General features: G+C 39.3%; 2 protein-coding genes across 4 annotated transcripts; both read right to left on the reverse strand.

Moving 5' to 3' along the window:
- Positions 1 to 1,582: 1,582 nt before the first annotated feature.
- Positions 1,583 to 9,935, reverse strand: LOC306710979 (uncharacterized protein). Of its 2 annotated transcripts, XM_079179733.1 has the most exons (3): positions 9,924 to 9,935; positions 6,218 to 6,281; positions 1,583 to 4,275 (listed from the first exon to the last, which is right to left on the reverse strand). In XM_079179733.1, the coding sequence occupies exons 2-3, from the start codon at positions 6,226 to 6,228 to the stop codon at positions 2,685 to 2,687; spliced, it is 1,602 nt and encodes a 533-aa protein (XP_079035859.1). In that variant the 5' UTR covers positions 6,229 to 6,281; positions 9,924 to 9,935; the 3' UTR covers positions 1,583 to 2,684. The 2 variants fall into 2 exon arrangements, with proteins under 2 accessions (XP_079035859.1, XP_079035858.1); XM_079179732.1 differs by lacking the exon at positions 9,924 to 9,935 and having other exon boundaries at positions 6,218 to 6,431.
- A 5,661-nt stretch (positions 9,936 to 15,596) lies between these two features.
- LOC306710252 (uncharacterized protein) lies at positions 15,597 to 22,486 on the reverse strand. 2 transcript variants are annotated; one of them, XM_079178675.1, is made up of 3 exons: positions 22,471 to 22,486; positions 20,808 to 20,853; positions 15,597 to 18,279 (listed from the first exon to the last, which is right to left on the reverse strand). In XM_079178675.1, the coding sequence occupies exon 3, from the start codon at positions 18,166 to 18,168 to the stop codon at positions 16,699 to 16,701; it is 1,470 nt and encodes a 489-aa protein (XP_079034801.1). In that variant the 5' UTR covers positions 18,169 to 18,279; positions 20,808 to 20,853; positions 22,471 to 22,486; the 3' UTR covers positions 15,597 to 16,698. The 2 variants fall into 2 exon arrangements, with proteins under 2 accessions (XP_079034801.1, XP_079034800.1); XM_079178674.1 differs by having other exon boundaries at positions 15,597 to 18,286; positions 20,812 to 20,853; positions 22,471 to 22,483.
- Between the last annotated feature and the right edge of the window lie 1,225 nt (positions 22,487 to 23,711).

Consider the following 23,711-nt stretch of genomic DNA (forward strand, 5'->3'; position numbering starts at 1 on the left):
TTCAAGGTACTACAAGTACTACCACAATTTCACCTATTTCTCGCAAGGAGAAGCCGAGCAATGTTCTCCGTTATCGATCCAGCCGCGATCTACGGCACTTTCACACACACTTCATATCCAGCAGCATGAGGAGAACAAACTGCATCGAACTGTCGCCTCCACATTATTCTACTTTAAACCGTTAGAACGTTACTATTGATCTGCCACAGATATCAACTCATCATCATAAACATTGAAACGCTCCGTACCTTTTAGATGTTTCCTGGATCAAAATCGAACAAAAAAAAAAGAATTAATCCGTGCGGCCATTTCACAAACGTTTCTCTCCTCTGCTGGTAAAAACACAGAGTCTCTGACGAGCTTCTATGACGAATGAATAATAATTTCAGTTTTGGCCAATGAGTTTGACCCATGGGGGCGGATCACAGTTTTCGATTATTTTATTGGCTTAAAATTCTGTAAACAACTCAAAGAACGAATGACTGCACTTCCCAGAGTCTTCCGGGTTCAAATCTGTGGGAATTGCGCAAATCGGCCAATCACAGGCTGTGTTGGGTTCAAATACATTACGTAAAACTGAAATTCTGACGAAAATGAGCCATATTTTACAAGTTTTCATAAAGCCCAGGCTCTCAAAATGATGCCAAACTGCTGTAGTAGATAGATTGAACACTATTAGTGATAAAAGAAGTGAAATATATAGATATATAGTATTTAAAAGTACAATAAAGAGCGATATCGGCTGCTTCCAAAATCAGAATTGACGTTGGCTGACCTCAGCTGACCTGTACACCGGCATTGATTTCTCAGGCATACTTCACTCGATCAAAGCCAATGTTTTTTAAAGGACTGCTGACATGTTGTGATATGATTTGGGAGAGTTTAGGCCTGTGCATCATTTAAAATCAATAAAAGTGCTTTTTAGGCACAAAAAAAAAGACGAACCTGAACATTTTCAATTTGAGCTGTTTAACATTCGTTTCAGCATTTACCAGTAACATATACAATGATATGTACACATATTATTAAAGCAGTGTAGAAAGTGTTCAGCTCCGTTACTGGAGTCAGAGCACTAGCACCACACTGTGAACGTGTTTAAATGTAAATGAAGATCTCCTGACACTCGTCTCCCGACACAGATTCAAGTCATTTAAACGTTGATTCATTGTGAGAACGCAATGATCCTCCATAACTCATCTATCAGCTGATATCAACAGAATGACTCATTATGGGTTCAGAGTTAAATCCCAGCAGCTTGTAAATACCTGAACTGTCTTTGAGCAGGAACGTGTTCTTAGACGGATGATTCAGTTTGTTACTCAGCAAACATCTGTCCTCTCAGCTCCTCTTCAGGATCCTCACCTCACTAAAGACACTCTTGTAGTTCTGCTTCCATCTAGCGGCTACAAGCTGGATCTCACAGAATAGCACATTTCCTTCATGAGGCTCATTTAAATGTGAGTTCTAGTGTTTAAATCTGTATCTGCATTGAGTCTCTAGCTGCTAAAGAAACTCTTTATTGTAACAAATCAACGTGTTTGTTGAAGAACGTTTGGTAGAAAGAAGAACAACTGAAGACTCTTGAAGATACTTTAATGAAGCAGAGATTTCATGATTCACAGAAGATGGTTTCATGTGGAGATGACTCATGTTATCTCAGTTACAAGTTTAAATCATAAAGTCACGTTTCATTTGACTCATAAAACGGACATCAAACCAGACAAAGACGCACTGATGTACAATACACACCAAACACATGAACAACAGAATGAAAGAATAATGAACGTTTCTGCAGATTGTTGATGACTGCACTGTTTGATCAAACACACTTTAAACTGATCACCAGCACTACTCACACCTGGTGACTACAAGACATCATGTTCACACAATCCTTCACAAATACAGACCATATAGTTTAATATCTGAGTTTTATAAACTAAAGATTAATGACACACAGCAGCAGCTGATCACATTGATATTTATAGTAAAGTAACACACAGATCTCTCTGACCTCCAGTAGTTTAACTTCTCATTACTGCAGTGATGTGCAGCTGAATCCAGATCACCTGACATGCTCTCATGACCACGCCCCTTTTAGGAGGAAACAGCATAAACAGGAAGTTGAAACAAGTCTTCAAACTTCTACTTTAAACAAACCGAGTACATTCATAACGCTATGAGGCACATGCAATACGTGAATATAATATATAATGAACATCCTGTCAGTGTGTAATCACTGAATGATGTTGTGACTGTGACTACTTAGCTTAGCTTAGCTTAGCGTAGCTAGCTTGAGTTGGAGGCTGCTGCAGTACAGTCATACAGCATCGCAGCATCCAACTGTTGGTTATCTACAGACTCTTATCTTCACCACACCTGGTGATTCAATCAAAGGAAGTCTTGATGAGAGATATTTAGTCTCTGTGTTGGACGGAGGAGACTGAGGCTGTGAGGAGATCAACCTTCATCCATTAAAGTATCACGAACGCTCAGGTTCAGCAGAGTCACAATAATGATCAGACAGGAGAATAAAACAAACTTTTGTTTAACGAGAGATAAATGCAAATTAACTTCAAACTTACAAACACACGTTCAATTTCATTAACATCTAAAGGATCATCTAAAGAACCAGTGTGTGCCGGTCTGATGCATCGTCAGTCCAGACCTCAGTGACTCTCGTCAGTTTACTTTCTTTTGAATAATGCACGATACAAGTACTGAAGTCCTCCCAGAAATCCTTTATCTTTCTGACTTCTTTTCATCTCTTCCAGCTTCTGGACCCTCCTGGTGTCCTTTTTCTTCTTCATCTCTTCAATCAGGAAGTCCAGATGGACGTGAGTGGACACTGAAACAACATTTAAGGCGATCAGCTCCAGTTTGATGACGTGCTCGTAGGCCTCATCCAACCAATGTGTTTTCTCTGCTTCTTGGTCTTCCATCTCTTTCTGAAGACTTTTCAGAAGGCTCATCATCTCCTCAGTCTCTCCTTTATTCTTTTCATATTTGTCTTTCACATCTTGAAGAGTTTTCTGAACTTTCCTTGTCTTGGTCACAAACCTCCAGCCTTCTTTAACGTGGGCTGATGGAGGGCACTTGTTGGTACACACAGTGCAGTGGCCATCTTTCATGACCTTACACCATGAGGGAGTATTGGCCATTGTGCATGGATAGTGACAGTTCTCCTCACAGACTGTGCAGCAGACAGCTCCATCAAAAAACATCAACCACCACCTTCCACTTTCTACAGGTTCTTTAACTTTGTAGGGCTCTTCAACTTCTACAGTGAACTCTTTATTATTCTTCATCTCTTGTTCATGTTTCTTCAGACCTTCCTTAGTCTGCTGGATTTCATTCTGTTTGAGTTTAATGTATTCAACTCTCTCTTGCAGGTTTTGGATGCAGGCTGTCAGTCTAATCCGTTCATTCAGAACTTTCACGGTTTTCTCCAGATTTTGAGGTTCAGCTTCTTCCAGAAAGTCTGTGAACTCACTCATTCCTCTCGTAGCTTTTTTATATGAATATTCAAATTCTTCTACGTATTTTGTCCTGGGTTTGTTTTGGCAGTTATTAAACAGGAAGTGAACAGGCTCGTTCTCTTCATTTCTGGCACATTTGATGTTTGCAGCCTCGAGGGCTTTCAGAGCATTTTCAGTTGTCCCTACAGCTGAGTGTGTGATGAGGGCGACGATGTTCTTCTCCACGTCTTTACCAAACAGAGACACCACTGAATTAAAGATGTATGACAGTCGGTCACTCAGTCGATTCTCACCTGCTTTCATCACCAGACCCACAGCATTGATCTCATGAATTCCATCATCTGAGCGGAACAAGTCTAATAGTCTTTGACTGACTATTACATCTTTTTCAGTTCCTTCAGTGTCTCCGTATCCAGGAGTGTCGATGATGGTCAGAGAGTACGGCAGAGTTTGATCTTCAAATCCAAACATCTCGTACACGATCACATCTGACGTCTGACTCTGTGATTGGTCTTTCTTCTCTTCATCTACGATGTTAAACCAGACATCGTCCTCCCACTTCACTCCCATGGTGAAGTTGACCAGAGCGTTGATCAGAGTAGATTTTCCGGCTCCTGTTTCACCAACGAGCAGGATGGTTTTGTTTCTCTTGTTTGGATTCTTTTCACCAAGAGTCATTCTTGTCAGAGTTCCAATGTTCTGTTTCTTTGGTCTCAGCTGGTAGACATTAGGAGATCCTTCATGGATCATCATACTTTTAGAGATGAAGTCCTTATATGTCGATGAGGCGTTAGTGATCCTGTAGAAAAAGAAGAACTTTATTTAAATTCAATTTGCACACTTAAATATTACATATGTAATTTACCCTTCCTCCTTGTACCTCAGATGCATTATTTGTTAAAAAGCAGAATCAAATACATTAAAACTAAACTACATTTTCTAATTACTTGTCTGAACTAAATGTTGCAGCGAGTCTTGTGAAAGCATTGAAATCAGTTCACATGGTTCTGAAGTCTGTTTGTTGGCATGTTTTTATACACACAGTTCAAAGAGATTATTAATGCATTAAAACAATGAAAATGAATGAAACACTTCAAACACTGAAACCCAGACACCATTTGAAGGATCAGTAAGAGTCAGAACGTTCTTCCTGAAGGGATGAGGTCACGATGAGGCTTTGCCTTCTGTCTCCTGTGTGTCTTTGTGGAGCTCCACACCTTCCTCACGCTACAGTCAGTCACTCCCTCCTCATCAGCTCCCCTCACCTGTTCTACTTTATAAACCTCTGCCTCTCAGCCACTCACTGCCAGGTCATCTTCATGTGTTCTCGCCCGTTTTGCTCGTCCTGGTCCTGGTTCCCTCGTCTTGTCTTGTGCTTGGACTCCCTGTTGTGTTCTGGTAACGATTCCTATTTACTGAGTTCAGGGGGTCAGTGAAGGTCTCATGACTGTTAAACCTGTCAATCATCCAGCTACCTATGGGGATGGGTGGCACACGTGAGGCTACCTGAGAGTGAGGGGGGGTGCTTTGTTGTTTCCCTGCTAGCCTGTGTGAGTTCTCAGAGAGAACGCCGTTCGTGAGCAAGGATTGGCTGACGGAGATTTTCCTCTCCGCCTGCTTGAAGGTGGATGATAAAGGACACTACTTCCTGACTTTGTACTGAGCCCGGAGGACTGTGAATGCACTTTGTTGTCCCTCGCAGGAACACCAGAACTCCAAAACCACAACGGACGTATTACTGTTCACCCCGCCTCGGCACAGTAGAGTTTAGAGTCATCAAACCGTAATGAACTGAAGAGTAGTGTTTGTGTGAGCTGGTGCTAATTATCCTGCAATAAATATCTAAACTGCATTTAAAGTCAATATTTCTGAGATTTCTTTCACCAAGTAGTACAGAGTACTGGCTGTAAACCTATTACTGTGCATTATAATGTGAATGTTATCCTAGTTCTTAGTCCACTAAACAATCCTTAAATCTCATCAGAGGAGAACCTATCAGAGGAGAACCCATCAGAGGAGAACCTATCAGAGGAGAACCTATCAGAGGAGAACCCATCAGAGGAGAACCCATCAGAGGAGAACCTATCAGAGGAGAACCTATCAGAGGAGAACCCATCAGAAGAGAACCCATCAGAGGAGAACCCATCAAAGGAGAGCCCATCAGAGGAGAACCCATCAGAAGAGAACCTATCAGAGGAGAACCCATCAGAGGAGAACCCATCAGAGGAGAACCCATCAGAAGAGAACCCATCAGAGGAGAACCCATCAGAGGAGAACCCATCAGAAGAGAACCCATCAGAGGAGAACCCATCAGAGGAGAACCCATCAGAGGAGAACCCATCAGAAGAGAACCTATCAGAGGAGAACCCATCAGAGGAGAACCCATCAGAGGAGAACCCATCAGAGGAGAACCCATCAGAAGAGAACCCATCAGAGGAGAACCCATCAGAGGAGAACCCATCAGAAGAGAACCCATCAGAGGAGAACCCATCAGAAGAGAACCCATCAGAGGAGAACCCATCAGAGAAGAACCCATCAGAGGAGAACCCATCAGAAGAGAACCCATCAGAGGAGAACCCATCAGAGGAGAACCCATCAGAGGAGAACCCATCAGAGGAGAACCCATCAGAGGAGAACCCATACCTGCCTCCTGCTGTGATATCTTGATGGACTGATATATATTCATATATTCATATATTCATATATTCATATATTGTTTGTATGGTGTTGATGTTACTCACCTTGTTGCCATGGTGATGTCTGGTAGTGAGGCTGCACACAGTGAGGATGAAACAGATGTTGTGTCTGGATGAACAAACAGAAGAACATGAAGATGAACTTCCTGTTCATACAGGAGAACAGTAACACATGTGATGTCATTCAGTCTCCTACAGGTCTTCATGTTGATCTGCATCAATGAATACATGTTGTAGGAAACATCTCGCTCATGTTTCTCTGCATGATGCTGCTGAACGTAACGTATCCTCTGCACACACACGCAGCATACGCAACACATCTTATTCTCACAATATGTAATAACTAAAGACGCATATCTAATAACGTCTCATATTTGTACACATTATAAGTTTTAACAGTGTGTCTGCAGAAGTGAAGAAGAGGATTCTCCAGAGCAAGAGGACAGATTCTCTTTCTAATCAAAGCAGAAGACGTTCTCCGCCACCGAGAGAACTTCCCGCGCAGCGCGAGCTCACGATGCTCTGAGTTCAACCGAGGGAGCGGAAGCAGCGTCGCTACAATCTCACCAGTTTATCATCTTTAAGTGCTGCTGAAGTTACTGTATCGTTACAATGTGACATCACTGAAGAGAACACAACCGGGTTCTGTGTGACGTGTTCACAGCCACACACACACTAACACACACACACACACACACACACACTCTTATCACAGTGTGTTGATGTTAGACAGCGTGCTCATAAATGTATAGTAGTTGTTGGTTCAGATATTAGTTGACTAGATCATTATTATTGAACGTAATAAACTGTTATACTGTAAAGAGCAGCTGTCTGATTACTTTGTGCATGTATTGTGATTATCGCTGAACTTAAACCTTCTGAATGTGTAACAGTACTCAGACTGTTGTTATTGTGAGTGAACATTAATTATGAGTCTTAGTTTATAGTTTGGTTATTGGTTCTTGTTCTCAGGGTGGTGCCCCGTTATTATTAATAATCATTAATAATCTTACTGACATTACAGTTTTTCTCGATTGCTTAAGCACGATTTTGATGGTTTTGTTTTGTTTTTCAAAACAGTACACACAATTAGCACACCCACAAACCCAATTAGCAAAACACCTCAGATCCTTTGCAAAATGAAACACTCTTGTAAAAACTATACACTAATTTATCAAAACCATATTTTGTTACCATAAGAAACACACACGTTGCATAAGTCTTAATTCGGTTTGGACCAGTTACACACTGCTGTTGAAAACCTAAAACACTTTTAGCAATTCTACTTCTCAGTGATTAGAGTAGTGTAAGTGAAGTACACAGAGAAAGTGCAAAACATCGCCCACATTTGCACCACTATAAGCACAATGTCTGCTCACACCTTTTGCAAAACACTAAACACACTAAAATATCATTTATTTTTCTCTATATACTCAAATTAGTCAACATGTCAACATGGAGATTCACAACAAAAACCCAAAAACATGTCCCAGTTTTCATGCATCAGACAAACATAACATTGTATCCAGTACAAAAAAAAGAAGAAATAAAAATATCTAAAAAAAGCTGAAAATACAGTACAGAAAACGCTTCACGTTATCTCTTCGCCTAGCTGGATCTGGCCAGAGAATTTCATCGACATCACAGGCAATATCCTCATTCGTAAGACAGCGAGGGAAGAATCTTCTTGAATGCCGAATCCATCCTTGTTTGGCTGCGGGCTCAATTTGGTCACAGGCCTCCTCCATGGCCTGAATGAGGGGTACCTGAGCCTGGGGGTGGAGATCATGCACCCTCCACCGCCATGCCGAAAAGAACTCCTCAATTGGGTTCAGAAATGGAGAGTATGGTGGCAGGTATACAATAGCGAAATGCGGATGGTGCTGAAACCAGTTCTGGACCAGAGCAGAGCGGTGGAATGATACATTGTCCCAGATAACAATGTATTGCATCTGGTGCATGTTGTTAATTGCTGTGATGTCGTACAATCTGTCCATAAATGTGAGGATGTGAGGTGTATTGTATGGACCCATATTGGCATGGTATGGTGCATACAGTAAGCAGCTGTAAACATATAGTTTTTTACCGGTTTTCTTGTCTAAATGTCCTAATGACAGATGCCACTGTGTATCTGCTGAGATTTGGCTGAACTCTCAGTCCAGCCTCCCTCAGCGTCAATCCACGGTTCACAACATGGTCCACAAGTGTTGCGCGAATTTCATTGGTTAAATTTGATCCTCTTCTCACTTCTCACACTTCTCACCTGCTGCATTTCATTGTGCTTAAACCTGATTGGTGTGTCTACAATTAAGCAATCTTGTGTTTGCGCACCTGACGGCTGTGTTTAATCAATTGCCACATAGGTGTGGTAATTTGACATTCAGTGCTTTGGAATTGCAAAGAAGTGACATCTTGATATACTTCTGTGTGTAATGTATAGAAGTGGGTTTAGTGTTTTGCAAACAGTGTGAGGCAGACATTGTGCTTATAGTGGTGCAAATCTGGGCCGAGTTTTGCTCCTTGACTGTACGGTTTGGATAATTGTGTAATACTTTTGATTTTAGTGTATATTCAATCGTAAAAAACTGTAATAATTCTATTGATGTTAATAATTTAGTTTTATATTTGCTGATAACTCAAACACGCTGCTGATAGATCCCAACAGTTTCATTTCTGTTATTGTACAAGAATATGAAGTTGAATATAAATGAACACATCTACAAATATCAGTTATTATAACGAGTCAATCTTTTCCTTTTAAACATGTCTTTATGGAGAGTTCATGATATTTGAAGATCATGATTTTCAGCTACTAATATGTATTGTTCAGCACTATTAGAGATATGTAGAGCTAGTATTGAGAGTATCGATTAAACACAAATAAAAACTGCTTCTGACCTCTTTTGTTCTCGCCACAGAACGAAGCAGATAAACTGCAGAAATCAAAGCTGCCGGCAGCAGCAGCTGGTTTGAGCTTCACAAAGCTAAGCTAAGCTAAGCTAAGCTAAGCTAAGTCAACTCAGTTTGTTTAACTTTCCTTCTGAATCAGTGAGGAGGCCGATGCACATGATTGGTGCTGGTGGGTTCAGAATGTGGTTGAACATCATGAAACTAATCCTGCAAGTTGTGTGAGAGTTATAGAAACATTTATTTGATTGATAGTCGGATTTCTTTTGTGCCACGACCATTGTTAGCATCTCTAAGGCCCCCTGGTGGTTGATTATGATGGAAGATTCCGGTTCTGTGAGATTGTGATTCATTTATTAAACTTCTTTATGTCAACAAGCAAAACAAGATTTACCACCACACCCTGGATTCTTATCATTCTTTAGATCTTCTTTCATAACCTCTTCATGAGAAATGCTGTCGTCATGTCTTATATAACGTAACATAGTTCATAGTTGCATCACAATGTTTATTCTATAAGTTGCTATAATTATAGCGTAGGATCATTGATCATGTTGTAAAGTTTTACTTCCAATCTAAAGACTTTTCTTCACCTTCTTCTAACATTTAGTTGTGCATCAAATGAACACGTTTAGATTAATACGTCATCTTATTTATTTAGTCATTTAGTCGTTTCACATTCCTCCTCGTCACAATAAACGTCTTCATTTCATCTGTTTTCTTTCACAACAAGATTATATTTCATTGACTTTGTGATGAACGTGCTCATTAATATTCTTTAAACCACGAGAGTTACTTCATACAGTGAGAGTATTTCATCATTGGTGTGTCAGAGTGTTCTTACCTGAGCTGTTGGTCTCTGATGAAGAGGAAGAGGAAGAAGAGCAGAGGGTTTATATAACAGAGAGGCAGGATGCTCTGAGGTCACATGATTTCACTGAAACAGTCTCATTCTCTGAAGTCACACCGTTTCTCTGAAGTCACGTGACTTTGTTTTCTTCAACAGAGAAACTTTGAGAAACAAAGAAATTCAAAAAGCTTCTATGAGACAAAAAGGCTTTTAATGAAAAATAAACATAGAAATATAAAAGAAACACTATATTAAAAGACTCACATGAATAGAGTTTAGAAAAAGTAAAACTAAATAAAATAGAAGATAAAAATGAGTTAAACTCAGATTAAACCTAAATAAATAAATAAATACTGTGAATTCTCTGTTATGTTTCATATTTGTGGATCATAAAAGTGAATAACAGCTGATTCTCCAGAGAAAGTCTACAGTGTGAACACGTCTAACCTCTGCAGGTTAACTTCAGTTCAGTTAATTTTATTTTATTTTGAATAGCTGTTAGAAAGATTTTACTTGAAATCAAGTGTAAAATCAACCAGAAAATTTCGCCAGAAATGTTGACAGTGTGGCTTCTTCTGCCCGAAGACGTCGCCATATGTAGCTACACACACCGATGTTACCGGTAGAGTCGCTGAGGTTCGATCGAGATAGAGCTTCTCTCTTTTCTGCATTTTATATTCATACTCTTGGATTGAATCTTCTATTCGTGACAGTCCACAAATGGCTCCCGTCATTTCTGTACTGGACATTAGTACTGGGCAGTAAAACGGTTTTAATTTCCTAAACGATATGACCTTTTCACATACCAAACCGGAATAACTGCTGTCTGTCTTCGATAGGCAGCTAAATAAATTGCTCTAGTTACGTTTCTTGTATTGAGAGGAACCCCTAGTCATGGTCATAACTTCATAACTTTATAACAATTAACAACCCACAACTAACGCTGTTTAACAGAGCAAATCACCACGACACAACAGTCTGTGACACATAAACAATTTGTAACTCTAATAATTGTACATTTATAAAATCTCACCGCCGAACTGCATGCTGGGTACAGCTCACTCGCCTGCTAGCACACCAGTCGGCTAACAGCTGGAGAGGCTCCGTCCTCCAGTAACGTGTTTCATATGATCTGCTCTTCAGCTCATCCTTCCTCTCATGGATTCATATCGGAGCAATAGGAGCTGCGGTTATGAGGATTGTTAGATTGTACTACTTCTACTATTACTACTACTACTACTACTACTACTACTACTACTACTACTAATAACAATAATATTGTTAATATTATCCCTGGAGTGGTATGTGTTGTTCAGTGGTAGTACCTATCCCTGGAATGGGAGGCTGCTGTGGTTCAGTGGGATGTACCTAACCCTAAAATAGTACGCCAGTACTTTTCCAACGGCACACTGTTTGCTGAAGGCAACATGCAAGAGAAATCATAACACACCAGATCAGTTACAGCTTCCTTGAAAACATTCAAACCCACGAACTTTGGCTCAGGTTTACAAAAAGCAGCTTCAAATGAGGGAAATCTGTTAGAAAAGCATTAAAACCCTCAAACAGCGGCTGACGCACGGCGATGGCCATGTGCAAAAGGCTCCCAGTTGTCTCGGTGCAGCAGTGTCCCACAGTCTGGACTCTACCTGAACACATCAGGAGTGTTCATGGAGAACCACAGGCTACACCTGCTGGCCTCATCTATGCAGAGCTGAAGATGTGAGCGGCATTTCAAGGCTCTGACTACAGTCTGAAAACAGTTTGAGTTGTCACACGTCACACGTCTTCGTACCAGAATTCACCTAGAAACCAGGAAGTAGTTAGACCCCAGACCACATGAGCTGCCTGTGACTATGCCTGGGTTCATATGTCCTGTTGTTTTGGGTGGCGGGTTAAATCAGTCATTGGCTACTCACCCGTCCCTGGTGGCTACACAATTATTAAGCTTGAAAGAAAAAGTTATTTTATTTTGTCTTTGTCTCTCAGCTCCAAGCCCACAGTTGCTGCTGTAGAGAGTATTTGTGGCAGCAGGACGGTGAATGTGTGACTGATACCAAACAGAGATCATCAGCATCAGTGACGTTGTGCTGGTTAGTTCTGTGAATATTCATGTGATGACTGTGTGTTCGTCCAGAGAGAGCCGGATGGGAGACGAGGAGGAAGAGGACGACGGGTTAGTATCACGACTCAGTTTGGGGTTTACATTTCAGTTTGGACAGTTATGTTCAAAACTTTATGATGCTCAGTTTATATATTCTTTAAAATAAACATATATTTACATGAATCTCTCTTTAATAACGAACAAAAACCTTAAAATGATTCAAGTTTTATTTTGTTTGTTTTATTTATTTTGCACAATTCAAATAAAATTAAAAATAAACTGCGTTTTGTGGAGTTACATCAGGTTGTTGTTTAACGGCAAATCACGTAAAATGGTGGCCACGTCACGGCTACACCATTCCATCAAACGTAAAGCGTTGAGGAACTTTTAATTGCAAAGGTCTTTAGATTATACTGACCAAATTTGAAGTGGATCTGACAAAGTCCCTAGGAGGAGTTTGTTAAAGTAAAGCGACTAGAAATCATGGGAAAATTCACACATAAATCAAAATGGCCGACTTCCCGTTAATTTTAGAGCATTGTCCCAAGACACTTTTTTTTAAGTGTCCATGTGATACATGTGCCTACCAAATTTCATACATGTAGATCAAACGTAGCGCTGGGGCTGCATTTTTGAATATTTGTAGGGGGCGCTGTCGAGGCAATTTGAAAGGGTCAAGCCAAAAAAACATATGAAATATTTATTTCCATCACCTATGACACCTGTGTAAAGTCCCAAGGCCTGTTGAGCTTCCTAAGCCACAGGAAAATTAGCTTAATTTTTCATGGCGAATGACGCGTTGCCACGGCAACAGCGTTTAACAACAACTCACAATATTCATGATGAAGCATCATCATTGTCTTACGGCTTAACTTACTTATTTGAGACTGAACTGGGCAACTTCCTAATCGGAGTACATCAAAGTATAAAACTTGTCATTTCCTTTTGCCAGTAGGTGGTCTTATGACTTTGTGAAAATGTTGGCATGGAGATGTGTTCAGGCCTGGACCAGCATCATGCAAAACTAGTTTGGGGAGCATTTAAACTGCACTGCTGAAAACCCTTCTAGTTGAAATGTTGAACTATGGTGTCTGTAGCTGAAAGTATGAGGAAGAAGAAGGCTTTGAAAGTTGAAGAAGTTTAACAGGATTTGAAGATTTTCTCCAAGTATGAGGAAGAAGGCGGAAGAGTAAAAGTTTAAAGATTAGAAACATGAAGAGACATAGCACATGTGTCCTTAACGAGCTGAACATTTTGATATTTGAACGGTTTCTGTAGCTTAAAATATGAAGGAGCAGAAGAGTTTTTTCAAAACACAAAACAAGATAAAAACATAGTGAAAATGTATCTCAATGTCACACGGATTACATTATTACATTATGTAACAATAATAAAGATGCTTCTAGCACATGCTGTGTCTTCATCAGCTGCAGGTAATACTTTCATCATTTTGTCAAATGAATCATCGCTTTACAGTCCTGTGTCACCACTTTGTTCTAACGCCACGATTGCGTCATCACAGTACATCATAGTACATCACAGTACATCACATCAGACGCTGTTATCCAAAGCGACTTACAATTCAGATTCTGTCACATTCATACACCGCAGGCACAGCTAGGGAGCTAGGGAGCTAGTGAGGAGTCTTGCTCAAGGGCTCATCAGCAGTGGAGCCGGAGATCGAACCGCCGATCCTCTGATTGAAGGACGGCCCTGCTCTCCACTTCACCACCGTCACCCGGGAGCAGTCCGGTGGTCCTGGAGGGACCCCATTTATATATATATGTGTGTTTATGAATGTACAGTATATATGTGTATAAATACATACGTATGTATATAGTATATAGTATATAGATATAGATATATATGAGACAGAAATGAGACCTCAGTCTTCAACACTTTGATCATTTTTATTGACACATCACTGGCAGCAGAGAAACATGAATAATAATAATAATAATAATAATAATCTTTAATAATTCACTACAACAAAGAGAACATGTGTTTATATCTACTCTGAGATCAATAAATACATCCAGAACACGAACACTTCATCAGACGAGGAACACAAAGTGACTTTAACGCTTTCTGTGAATCAACGAGCTCCTTCATACAAAATCATATTTACATATTTACACTGATCTCAGGTCAGACTTGAGTTAAAGGAGCTGAAGCTCAGCTGAACCCGCCAGCAGGATCTAATCCACAGAGGAGCTAATGCTACATGCTAACGCTCTTAAAGGGCCAGACCTGTGTTTCACTTTAGTGGAGTACCGTTAACCATCACGGTGTCAATAAAGTTTAATTATTATCAATATTCAGTAGAACTTGTGTTTCTAGTCTCTGATCTCTGATCATGTTTCATTATAAACAACCAATCAGAGGAGAGCTAGTAACGTTAGCAGCACCGCTAACGGCTAACCAACGAGGTTCATTCAGTGACATCATGATGCCTTCAGGCTCTGCTCAGTGAACATGAGTATTGACTGAAGCTACATTATGACGTCATCATGATGTGTTCACATGTCGTCTGTAAAATGTAGTTTTGCTGATAAACTTGAATAAATCCAGTAGTTTGAAGGAGATGTTTACACATGAATATAAAACAGATATTAGAGATGAATTATGATGTTTAACTTCTAACACGAGCTCTAAACACATCATTATACTTCATTAACATAATAATGAGAAGTTTAATAACTAATGAAGAGAAACACAGGTTTGTCCTTTAAAGGTCACTTCTTTGTCTTCTTTTTTATTTACACTTTCATCTCATTTCAGCATAACAGTTCTTTTATTTTATTTATTTTTTATCGGCACATTTGGAACCATTTTGAAATACTGTTTTAATATTACAAGTACTCTTACCGAATACAACCCAGCGTCTACAGGACCTTCAGTAGAGACCAGAACCAGGACTAGTCTGATCCTTTAGCAGCAACACTACAACATGAAATACTATGTAAATGCTGTGCTGCATTGAAAATACCACTTCACATAAGTTTGGTTAAAGCAGTGTAGAAAGTGTTCAGCTCCGTTACTGGAGTCAGAGCACTAGCACCACACTGTGAACGTGTTTAAATGTAAATGAAGATCTCCTGACACTCGTCTCCCGACACAGATTCAAGTCATTTAAACGTTGATTCATTGTGAGAATGCAATGATCCTCCATAACTCATCTATCAGCTGATATCAACAGAATGACTCATTATGGGTTCAGAGTTAAATCCCAGCAGCTTGTAAATACCTGAACTGTCTTTGAGCAGGAACGTGTTCTTAGACGGATGATTCAGTTTGTTACTCAGCAAACATCTGTCCTCTCAGCTCCTCTTCAGGATCCTCACCTCACTAAAGACACTCTTGTAGTTCTGCTTCCATCTAGCGGCTACAAGCTGGATCTCACAGAATAGCACATTTCCTTCATGAGGCTCATTTAAATGTGAGTTCTAGTGTTTAAATCTGTATCTGCATTGAGTCTCTAGCTGCTAAAGAAACTCTTTATTGTAACAAATCAACGTGTTTGTTGAAGAACGTTTGGTAGAAAGAAGAACAACTGAAGACTCTTGAAGATACTTTAATGAAGCAGAGATTTCATGATTCACAGAAGATGGTTTCATGTGGAGATGACTCATGTTATCTCAGTTACAAGTTTAAATCATAAAGTCACGTTTCATTTGACTCATAAAACGGACATCAAACCAGACAAAGACGCACTGATGTACAATACACACCAAACACATGAACAACAGAATGAAAGAATAATGAACGTTTCTGCAGATTGTTGATGACTGCACTGTTTGATCAAACACACTTTAAACTGATCACCAGCACTACTCACACCTGGTGACTACAAGACATCATGTTCACACAATCCTTCACAAATACAGACCATATAGTTTAATATCTGAGTTTTATAAACTAAAGATTAACGACACACAGCAGCAGCTGATCACATTGATATTTATAGTAAAGTAACACACAGATCTCTCTGACCTCCAGTAGTTTAACTTCTCATTACTGCAGTGATGTGCAGCTGAATCCAGATCACCTGACATGCTCTCATGACCACGCCCCTTTTAGGAGGAAACAGCATAAACAGGAAGTTGAAACAAGTCTTCAAACTTCTACTTTAAACAAACCGAGTACATTCATAACGCTATGAGGCACATGCAATACGTGAATATAATATATAATGAACATCCTGTCAGTGTGTAATTACTGAATGATGTGACTGTGACTACTTAGCTTAGCTTAGCTTAGCTTAGCGTAGCTAGCTTGAGTTGGAGGCTGCTGCAGTACAGTCATACAGCATCGCAGCATCCAACTGTTGGTTATCTACAGACTCTTATCTTCACCACACCTGGTGATTCAATCAAAGGAAGTCTTGATGAGAGATATTTAGTCTCTGTGTTGGACGGAGGAGACTGAGGCTGTGAGGAGATCAACCTTCATCCATTAAAGTATCACGAACGCTCAGGTTCAGCAGAGTCACAATAATGATCAGACGGGAGAATAAAACAAATGTTTGTTTAACGAGAGATAAATGCAAATTAACTTCAAACTTACAAACACACGTTCAATGTCATTAACATCTAAAGGATCATCTAAAGAACCAGTGTGTGCCGGTCTGATGCATCGTCAGTCCAGACCTCAGTGACTCTCGTCAGTTTACTTTCCTTTGAATAATGCAGGATACAAGTACTGAACCCCTCCCAGAAATCCTTCATCTTTCTGACTTCTTCTCGTCTCTTCCAGCTTCTGGACCTTCTCTGTGTCCTTTTTCTTCTTCATCTCTTCAATCAGGAAGTCCAGATGGACGTAAGTGGACACTGAAACAACATTTAAGGCGATCTTCTCCAGTCTGATGACGTGCTCGTAGGCGTCATACAGCAAGGGTGTTTTCTTTTCTTCAAGGTCTTCCATCTCTTCTTGAAGACTTTTCAGAAGGCTCATCTTCTCCTCAGTCTTTCCTTTATTCTTTTCATATTTGTCTTTCACATCTTGAAGAGTTTTCTGAACTTTCCTTGTCTTGGTCACAAACCTCCAGGTTTCTTTAACGTGGGCTGCTACAGGGCACTTGTTGGTACACACAGTGCAGCGGCCATTACTCATGACCTCACATGATGAGGGAGTGTGGGCCACTGTGCATGGATAGTGACAGGTCTCCTCACAGACTGTGCAGCAGACAGCTCCTTCAAAAAACACCAACCCCCACCTTCCACCTTCTATAGGTTCAATATCTTTGTAGGACTCATCAACTTCTACAGTGAACTCTTCATTATTCTTCATCTCTTGTTCATGTTTCTTCAGACCTTCCTTAATCTGCTGGATTTCATTCTGTTTGAGTTTAATGAATTCAACTCTCTCTTGCAGGTTTTGGATGCAGGCTGCCAGTCTAATCCGTTCATTCAGAACTTTCACGGTTTTCTCCAGATTTTGAGGTGCAGCTTCTTCCAGAAAGTCTGTGAACTCACTCATTCCTCTCGTAGCTTTTTTATATGAATATTCAAGGTCTTCTACGTCTTCTGTCCTGTCTTGGTACTGGCAGTTATCAAACAGGAAGTGAACAGGCTCGTTCTTTTCATTTCTGGCACATTTGATGTTTGCAGCCTTGAGGGCTTTCAGAGCATTTCTAGGTTTCCCTGCAGATGAGTGTGTGATGAGGATGACAATGTTCTTCTCCACGTCTTTTCCAAACAGAGACATCACTGAATTAAATACGTATGACAATCGGTCACAAAGTCGCCATTCTGCTGCTTTCATCACCAGACCCACCACATCGATCTCATGAATTCCATCCTTTGAGCGGAACAAGTCAAACAGTCTTTGACTGATTATTGCATCTTTTTCAGTCCCTTCAGTGTTTCCGTATCCAGGAGTGTCGATGATGGTCAGAGAGTACGGCAGAGTTTGATCTTCAAATCCAAACATCTCGTACACGATCACATCTGACGTCTGAGTCTCTGATTGGTCTTTCTCCTCTTCCTCTACGATCTTAAACCAGACATTGTGCTCCCACTTCACTCCCATGGTGAAGTTGACCAGAGCGTTGATCAGAGTAGATTTTCCGGCTCCTGTTTCACCAACGAGCAGGATGGTTTTGTTTTTGTTGTTTGGATTCTTTTCACCAAGAGTCATTCTTGTCAGAGATTCAATGTTCTGTTTGGTTGGTTTCAGCTGGTAGACATTAGGAGATCCTTCATGGATCAGTTCTTTGCAGGTGATGAAGTCATATTTAGATGAAGTGTTCTTGTTCCTGTAGAAAAATGAAGACATTAGTTCAAAAGCTACTAACATAAATTAAATTGCTGTGGTCTGAATACAAACTACAATCTACAAGCTGACCATTACACACCATCTGATATTAGGTCATCATTCAAAACTATCAGCAGCATCAACAGATAACAACCAATGAGAAAAATAATATCAGTGCCAAAGGAAATAATTAGCTCACAAAAGATCTAATTTGATTTGACTCTTAAGCTCTTCTGCCAGCTGATCACTCACAACTTCTACCTGTGTGCTTCTAACATTTGATTAAAAATGTATAAATGTTTCGAATTAACAAGATTTTAATCGACAAGAAAAATGTTTTTGTGAAGCTGTTTTTATAATCAATTCAACAAGTTTTCAGTCTTAATTCTTCTCTCATGTTGTAAATGTTCTCATAGTGTAATAAAATATGATACCGCAGCATTAACACGAATACATTTCAAGAATAAAACAAACACGTAAAAAATGCAAAATCACTTTGAAAGTAGGTCGATGGACATGATTAATGAACATCTGTAATCTGACATCTCCTGCATTAACATGCAGAACATTTTAATAATATTTTTAACAATCTGAAGGAGAAACTCTTCATTCTGAATAAATCAGCCGTGGACAACAGATGAATCAATTAAAGTTCTGTGCTTGGACCAGTTCTATTGATCTGCTTCAGTTTAGCAATATTATCAGGAAACATTCCAAAAACTTTCATCGTTATGCAGATGATACCCAAATGTATCTATCGATCAAACCAGATGAAACCAACCAGCTCACTAAACTTCAAGCATCCATTAAGGACATAAAAACCTGGATGACCTGCAGCTTCTTGATGTTAAACTCAGACAAACTTGAAGTTATTCTACTGAACCAGAAGACCTCCGACATCAATGATCTAATGATATCGTTTCTCTAGATGGCATTGATCTGCATCCAGCAGCACCGGAAAGAATCTCTGAGTGATCTTTGATCAGGATTTGTCTTTAACTCACAGATAAAACAAATTGAAAGGACTGCCTTTTATCACCTACTTAACAATTAAAAAATCAGGCACATCCTGTCTCAAAGGGATGCAGAAAAAATAGTTCATGCGTTTGTGGCATCTAGACTAGTTTACTGCAATTCCAGTAAATCAGGCTGCTCTATTAAATCTCTTAAATCTCAAAACTAAGAAAAGAGACCACATTACTCCTGTGTTAGGGTCTCTGCACTGGCTCCCTGTAAAATATAGATACTTTAAAATCCTTCTCCTCACCTACAAAGCCCTAATTGGTCAGACAAAAGGTTTATAGTTAGGACTGGTTCAGGTTTATAGTTAGGGCTGGCTCAGGTTTATAGTTAGGACTGGCTCAGGTTTATAGTTAGGGCTGGATCAGGTTTAGACGAAGTCATCTCACAGTAAGAGGCTTGGTGTCTGGGCATAGATAGGTCGTAATGTGTTTATTACCTTGTTGTGTTTTGTTTAAATTACTGTATTGTTATAACGTGTTTTTGTGTTTGCTCACGTACTGCAGAGTTCCGTTAGTGCTGTGTAGAAATGATTGTGTATCCATACGGCCGTAACAGTCCTGTGATAGATCATTCACCACGAGTGAAGTTGGTAATTGTGGCTTCATCAGTAAACAACCAGAATCATGGCTGGCCGGACTGAAGTTCATCAGTCTAGTGTCTGTGTGGTAGAGTCACGGTTTCAGTATTTTACTGCGACGGAGAGGATCTGCTTTGTTTTGAGGATTCTTTTGTTTGGTTTGGTTTCTTCTTCTTTTTTTCTTTATTTGCTTAATTAACATACACACACACAGTCATACACACATACCGGTTTAGCTAACTATCTCAGACACTGTGGACACGCGGTCTCTACTCGTCATCTTGTAGTTTTGCGTGGCGTGGTGCTGCCCCCGCCATTTTGATAGTCCTATCTATTGTCCGCCATATTGTTAGTAGTTCCATGTGTCGTGGTCACGTTCTAGATTACATTCTGCCATTGTCTGAGTAGTTTCTCCCCCCCCCCCCCCCCCCCCACACACACACACACACTTTCACCATAGATGTCTGTTGATTTTAGATAGAGCTCGTAATTGTATAGTTGTTGTTGTTGGTTTTAGATATTAGTTGATTAGATCATTATTATTGAACTTAATAAAGTCTGTTATATTTTAAAGAGCAGCTGTCTGTGATTACTTTGTGCATGTATTGTGATAATAGTTGATATGTGTTCTGTTGCTGACCTTAAACCTTCACTTTCACTCTGAATGTGTATTAGCACTCAGACTGTTGACATTGTGAGTGAACACTAGTTATGAGTCTTAGTTTATAGTTTGGTTATTGGTTATTGTTCTCAGGGTGGTGCCCCGTTATTATTGATGATTGTTAATAATCTTATGGACATTAATAATTCTATTGACGTTAATAATTTAGTTTTTCATATTTGCTGATAACCAAACACGCTGCTTCCAGATCCCAACATCATCCTCTTCTTTACTGTGATGTTATAGAAATGATAGTGATACTCACGTTGCCATGGTAACTGCTTCACAGGAGTTTAAGGATGGAGAACTTTAGGATGAAAGAGAAACAAGTCAGTCAGTCACAGCTCCTGTCTACTGTACTGCATATATTAGGGGGGACATGACTTTGTGCTAAGCTAACTCAGTATTATACTCGCATTACAACTTCAATGTAATCAGAGGTGTTCACAACCACAATAACTGTTTCGGCCAAATATCTTCTTGAGAGGAAACAATACAACAGTTTATCTCTAAATAGACGTTTTCACATAAGATAGATATATTTAGGGCTGGTTCAGGTTTATAGTTAGGGCTGGCTCAGGTTTATAGTTAGGTCTGGTTCAGGTTTATAGCTAGGGCTGGCTCAGGTTTATAGTTAGGTCTGGTTCAGGTTTATAGTTAGGGCTGACACAGAAAATGTATAATTTGTAATAGAATTCATAAGATGATGGTTTTTCAATAGTTTTTCTGAGTCAATTCATTTTGAATGTTTAGCGTTGTGAAGTTTAGAAAATAAATTCAAACGACCACATTTATTTATTTCCATTAATTAGAAAAAATAAAACTTTGTTGAGTTTTTGCGATGTAAATAAATCACATTTTTGAAAGTTGAAATTGAGACCAGAAGCTTTTGAATAACCCTTCATCAACTTTATTGAAGGATGAATCTGGGAGGCAAATCTCAGGAAAAGTGTGGAGTCAATGATTATAATATGTCGATCAGCTACTAATATGTATTGTTCAGCACTATTAGAGATATGTAGAGCTAGTATTGAGAGTATCGATTAAACACAAATAAAAACTGCTTCTGACCTCTTTTGTTCTCGCCACAGAACGAAGCAGATAAACTGCAGAAATCAAAGCTGCCGGCAGCAGCAGCTGGTTTGAGCTTCACAAAGCTAAGCTAAGCTAAGCTAAGCTAAGCTAAGTCAACTCAGTTTGTTTAACTTTCCTTCTGAATCAGTGAGGAGGCCGATGCACATGATTGGTGCTGGTGGGTTCAGAATGTGGTTGAACATCATGAAACTAATCCTGCAAGTTGTGTGAGAGTTATAGAAACATTTATTTGATTGATAGTCGGATTTCTTTTGTGCCACGACCATTGTTAGCATCTCTAAGGCCCCCTGGTGGTTGATTATGATGGAAGATTCCGGTTCTGTGAGATTGTGATTCATTTATTAAACTTCTTTATGTCAACAAGCAAAACAAGATTTACCACCACACCCTGGATTCTTATCATTCTTTAGATCTTCTTTCATAACCTCTTCATGAGAAATGCTGTCGTCATGTCTTATATAACGTAACATAGTTCATAGTTGCATCACAATGTTTATTCTATAAGTTGCTATAATTATAGCGTAGGATCATTGATCATGTTGTAAAGTTTTACTTCCAATCTAAAGACTTTTCTTCACCTTCTTCTAACATTTAGTTGTGCATCAAATGAACACGTTTAGATTAATACGTCATCTTATTTATTTAGTCATTTAGTCGTTTCACATTCCTCCTCGTCACAATAAACGTCTTCATTTCATCTTTTTTCTTTCACAACAAGATTATATTTCATTGACTTTGTGATGAACGTGCTCATTAATATTCTTTAAACCACGAGAGTTACTTCATACAGTGAGAGTATTTCATCATTGGTGTGTCAGAGTGTTCTTACCTGAGCTGTTGGTCTCTGATGAAGAGGAGGAGGAAATAGAGCAGAGGGTTTATATAGAGAGAGGCTGGACGCTCTGAGGTCACATGATTTCACTGGAACAGTCTCAGAGACTATTAATAGTTTATTTACTAGTTATTATTCATTTCTTATCTCTATTCATGTGTCCTTATTGTCTGATGTAAGAGCTGAATTGCCTCTGAGGGAAACAATGAAGATGTTTCATCTCAAATGATTAGAAACTTAAGAAACAAAGAACTACTTCAATATCTGTTCACCTCATTCTCTGAAGTCATGTGACTTCCTTTATTTCAACTTGAGCAACAAGGAAATAATCATAGATATATTTTAAAAACAATATTGACAGACTCACATGAATAGAATATTGAGAAAGTAAAACAAAATAAAATAGAAGTAAAAGCTGAATAAAAGCTGCTTCTCCAGAGAAAGTCTACAGTTTGAACAGAAGTCTGACCTCTGAGTGTTTCTCTGGTTGTATAACTTTCAGGAAACAAGAACTCATGAAACCTGTTGAACATGAACTAGATGAACATCAACACTCGGCTCGTTGTCATCACTCCCTGAGAAACGCAGCCGTGTAGCTCGTGACTGTGACCACTAGAGGGCAGTGAAGGCGCGAGACTTCACCCAATAACGAGTCAACACACATTAACAATAAACAGATCAACAATAGACAAACACACATTCTCTACTTAGTATGTATTCTATTAGAATGACTCACATTTAAAGGACTTCATGTTGTTAATAAAATGACTTTAATGGTCCAGATATCATTTGACATTTATTTAAACAAGATTCAACGTGTTTAACAGAAGAAACAAAGACAAACAAAAGGTGATAGAATTACAGAGGAATATGATTTTAAAGGATAAATTAAATAGAGGAAAACACGAGTTATTAAATGAATAGTTGTAATTGAAGAAGTGAAAAACAGAAACGTTTAAAGTTTGGATGTAAAAGAGTTAAAAAGCGGAAGTAGTTTTATTTTCCAACACATGAACGGATGTTTGCTGAACACGTCATCATTGATCCCCTTTACTGATACACATCACTTCCTGTGTGTTTCACTGTAAAACTAAATAAAAGCTTTTTGAAGGATTGTGGTAGGCTTTTATTTTGAAACAGCCACCGGAAGAGGAGCTAACAAACATTTGAATCTTTTCAGTTTTTCAGCACTTCCGGTTGTGAAGATAGTGAATGAAATACTGTTTTAATATTACAAG

This window comes from Pholis gunnellus (assembly GCF_910591455.1).
Source record: "Pholis gunnellus genome assembly, chromosome: 18".
Classification (NCBI taxonomy): domain Eukaryota; kingdom Metazoa; phylum Chordata; class Actinopteri; order Perciformes; family Pholidae; genus Pholis; species Pholis gunnellus.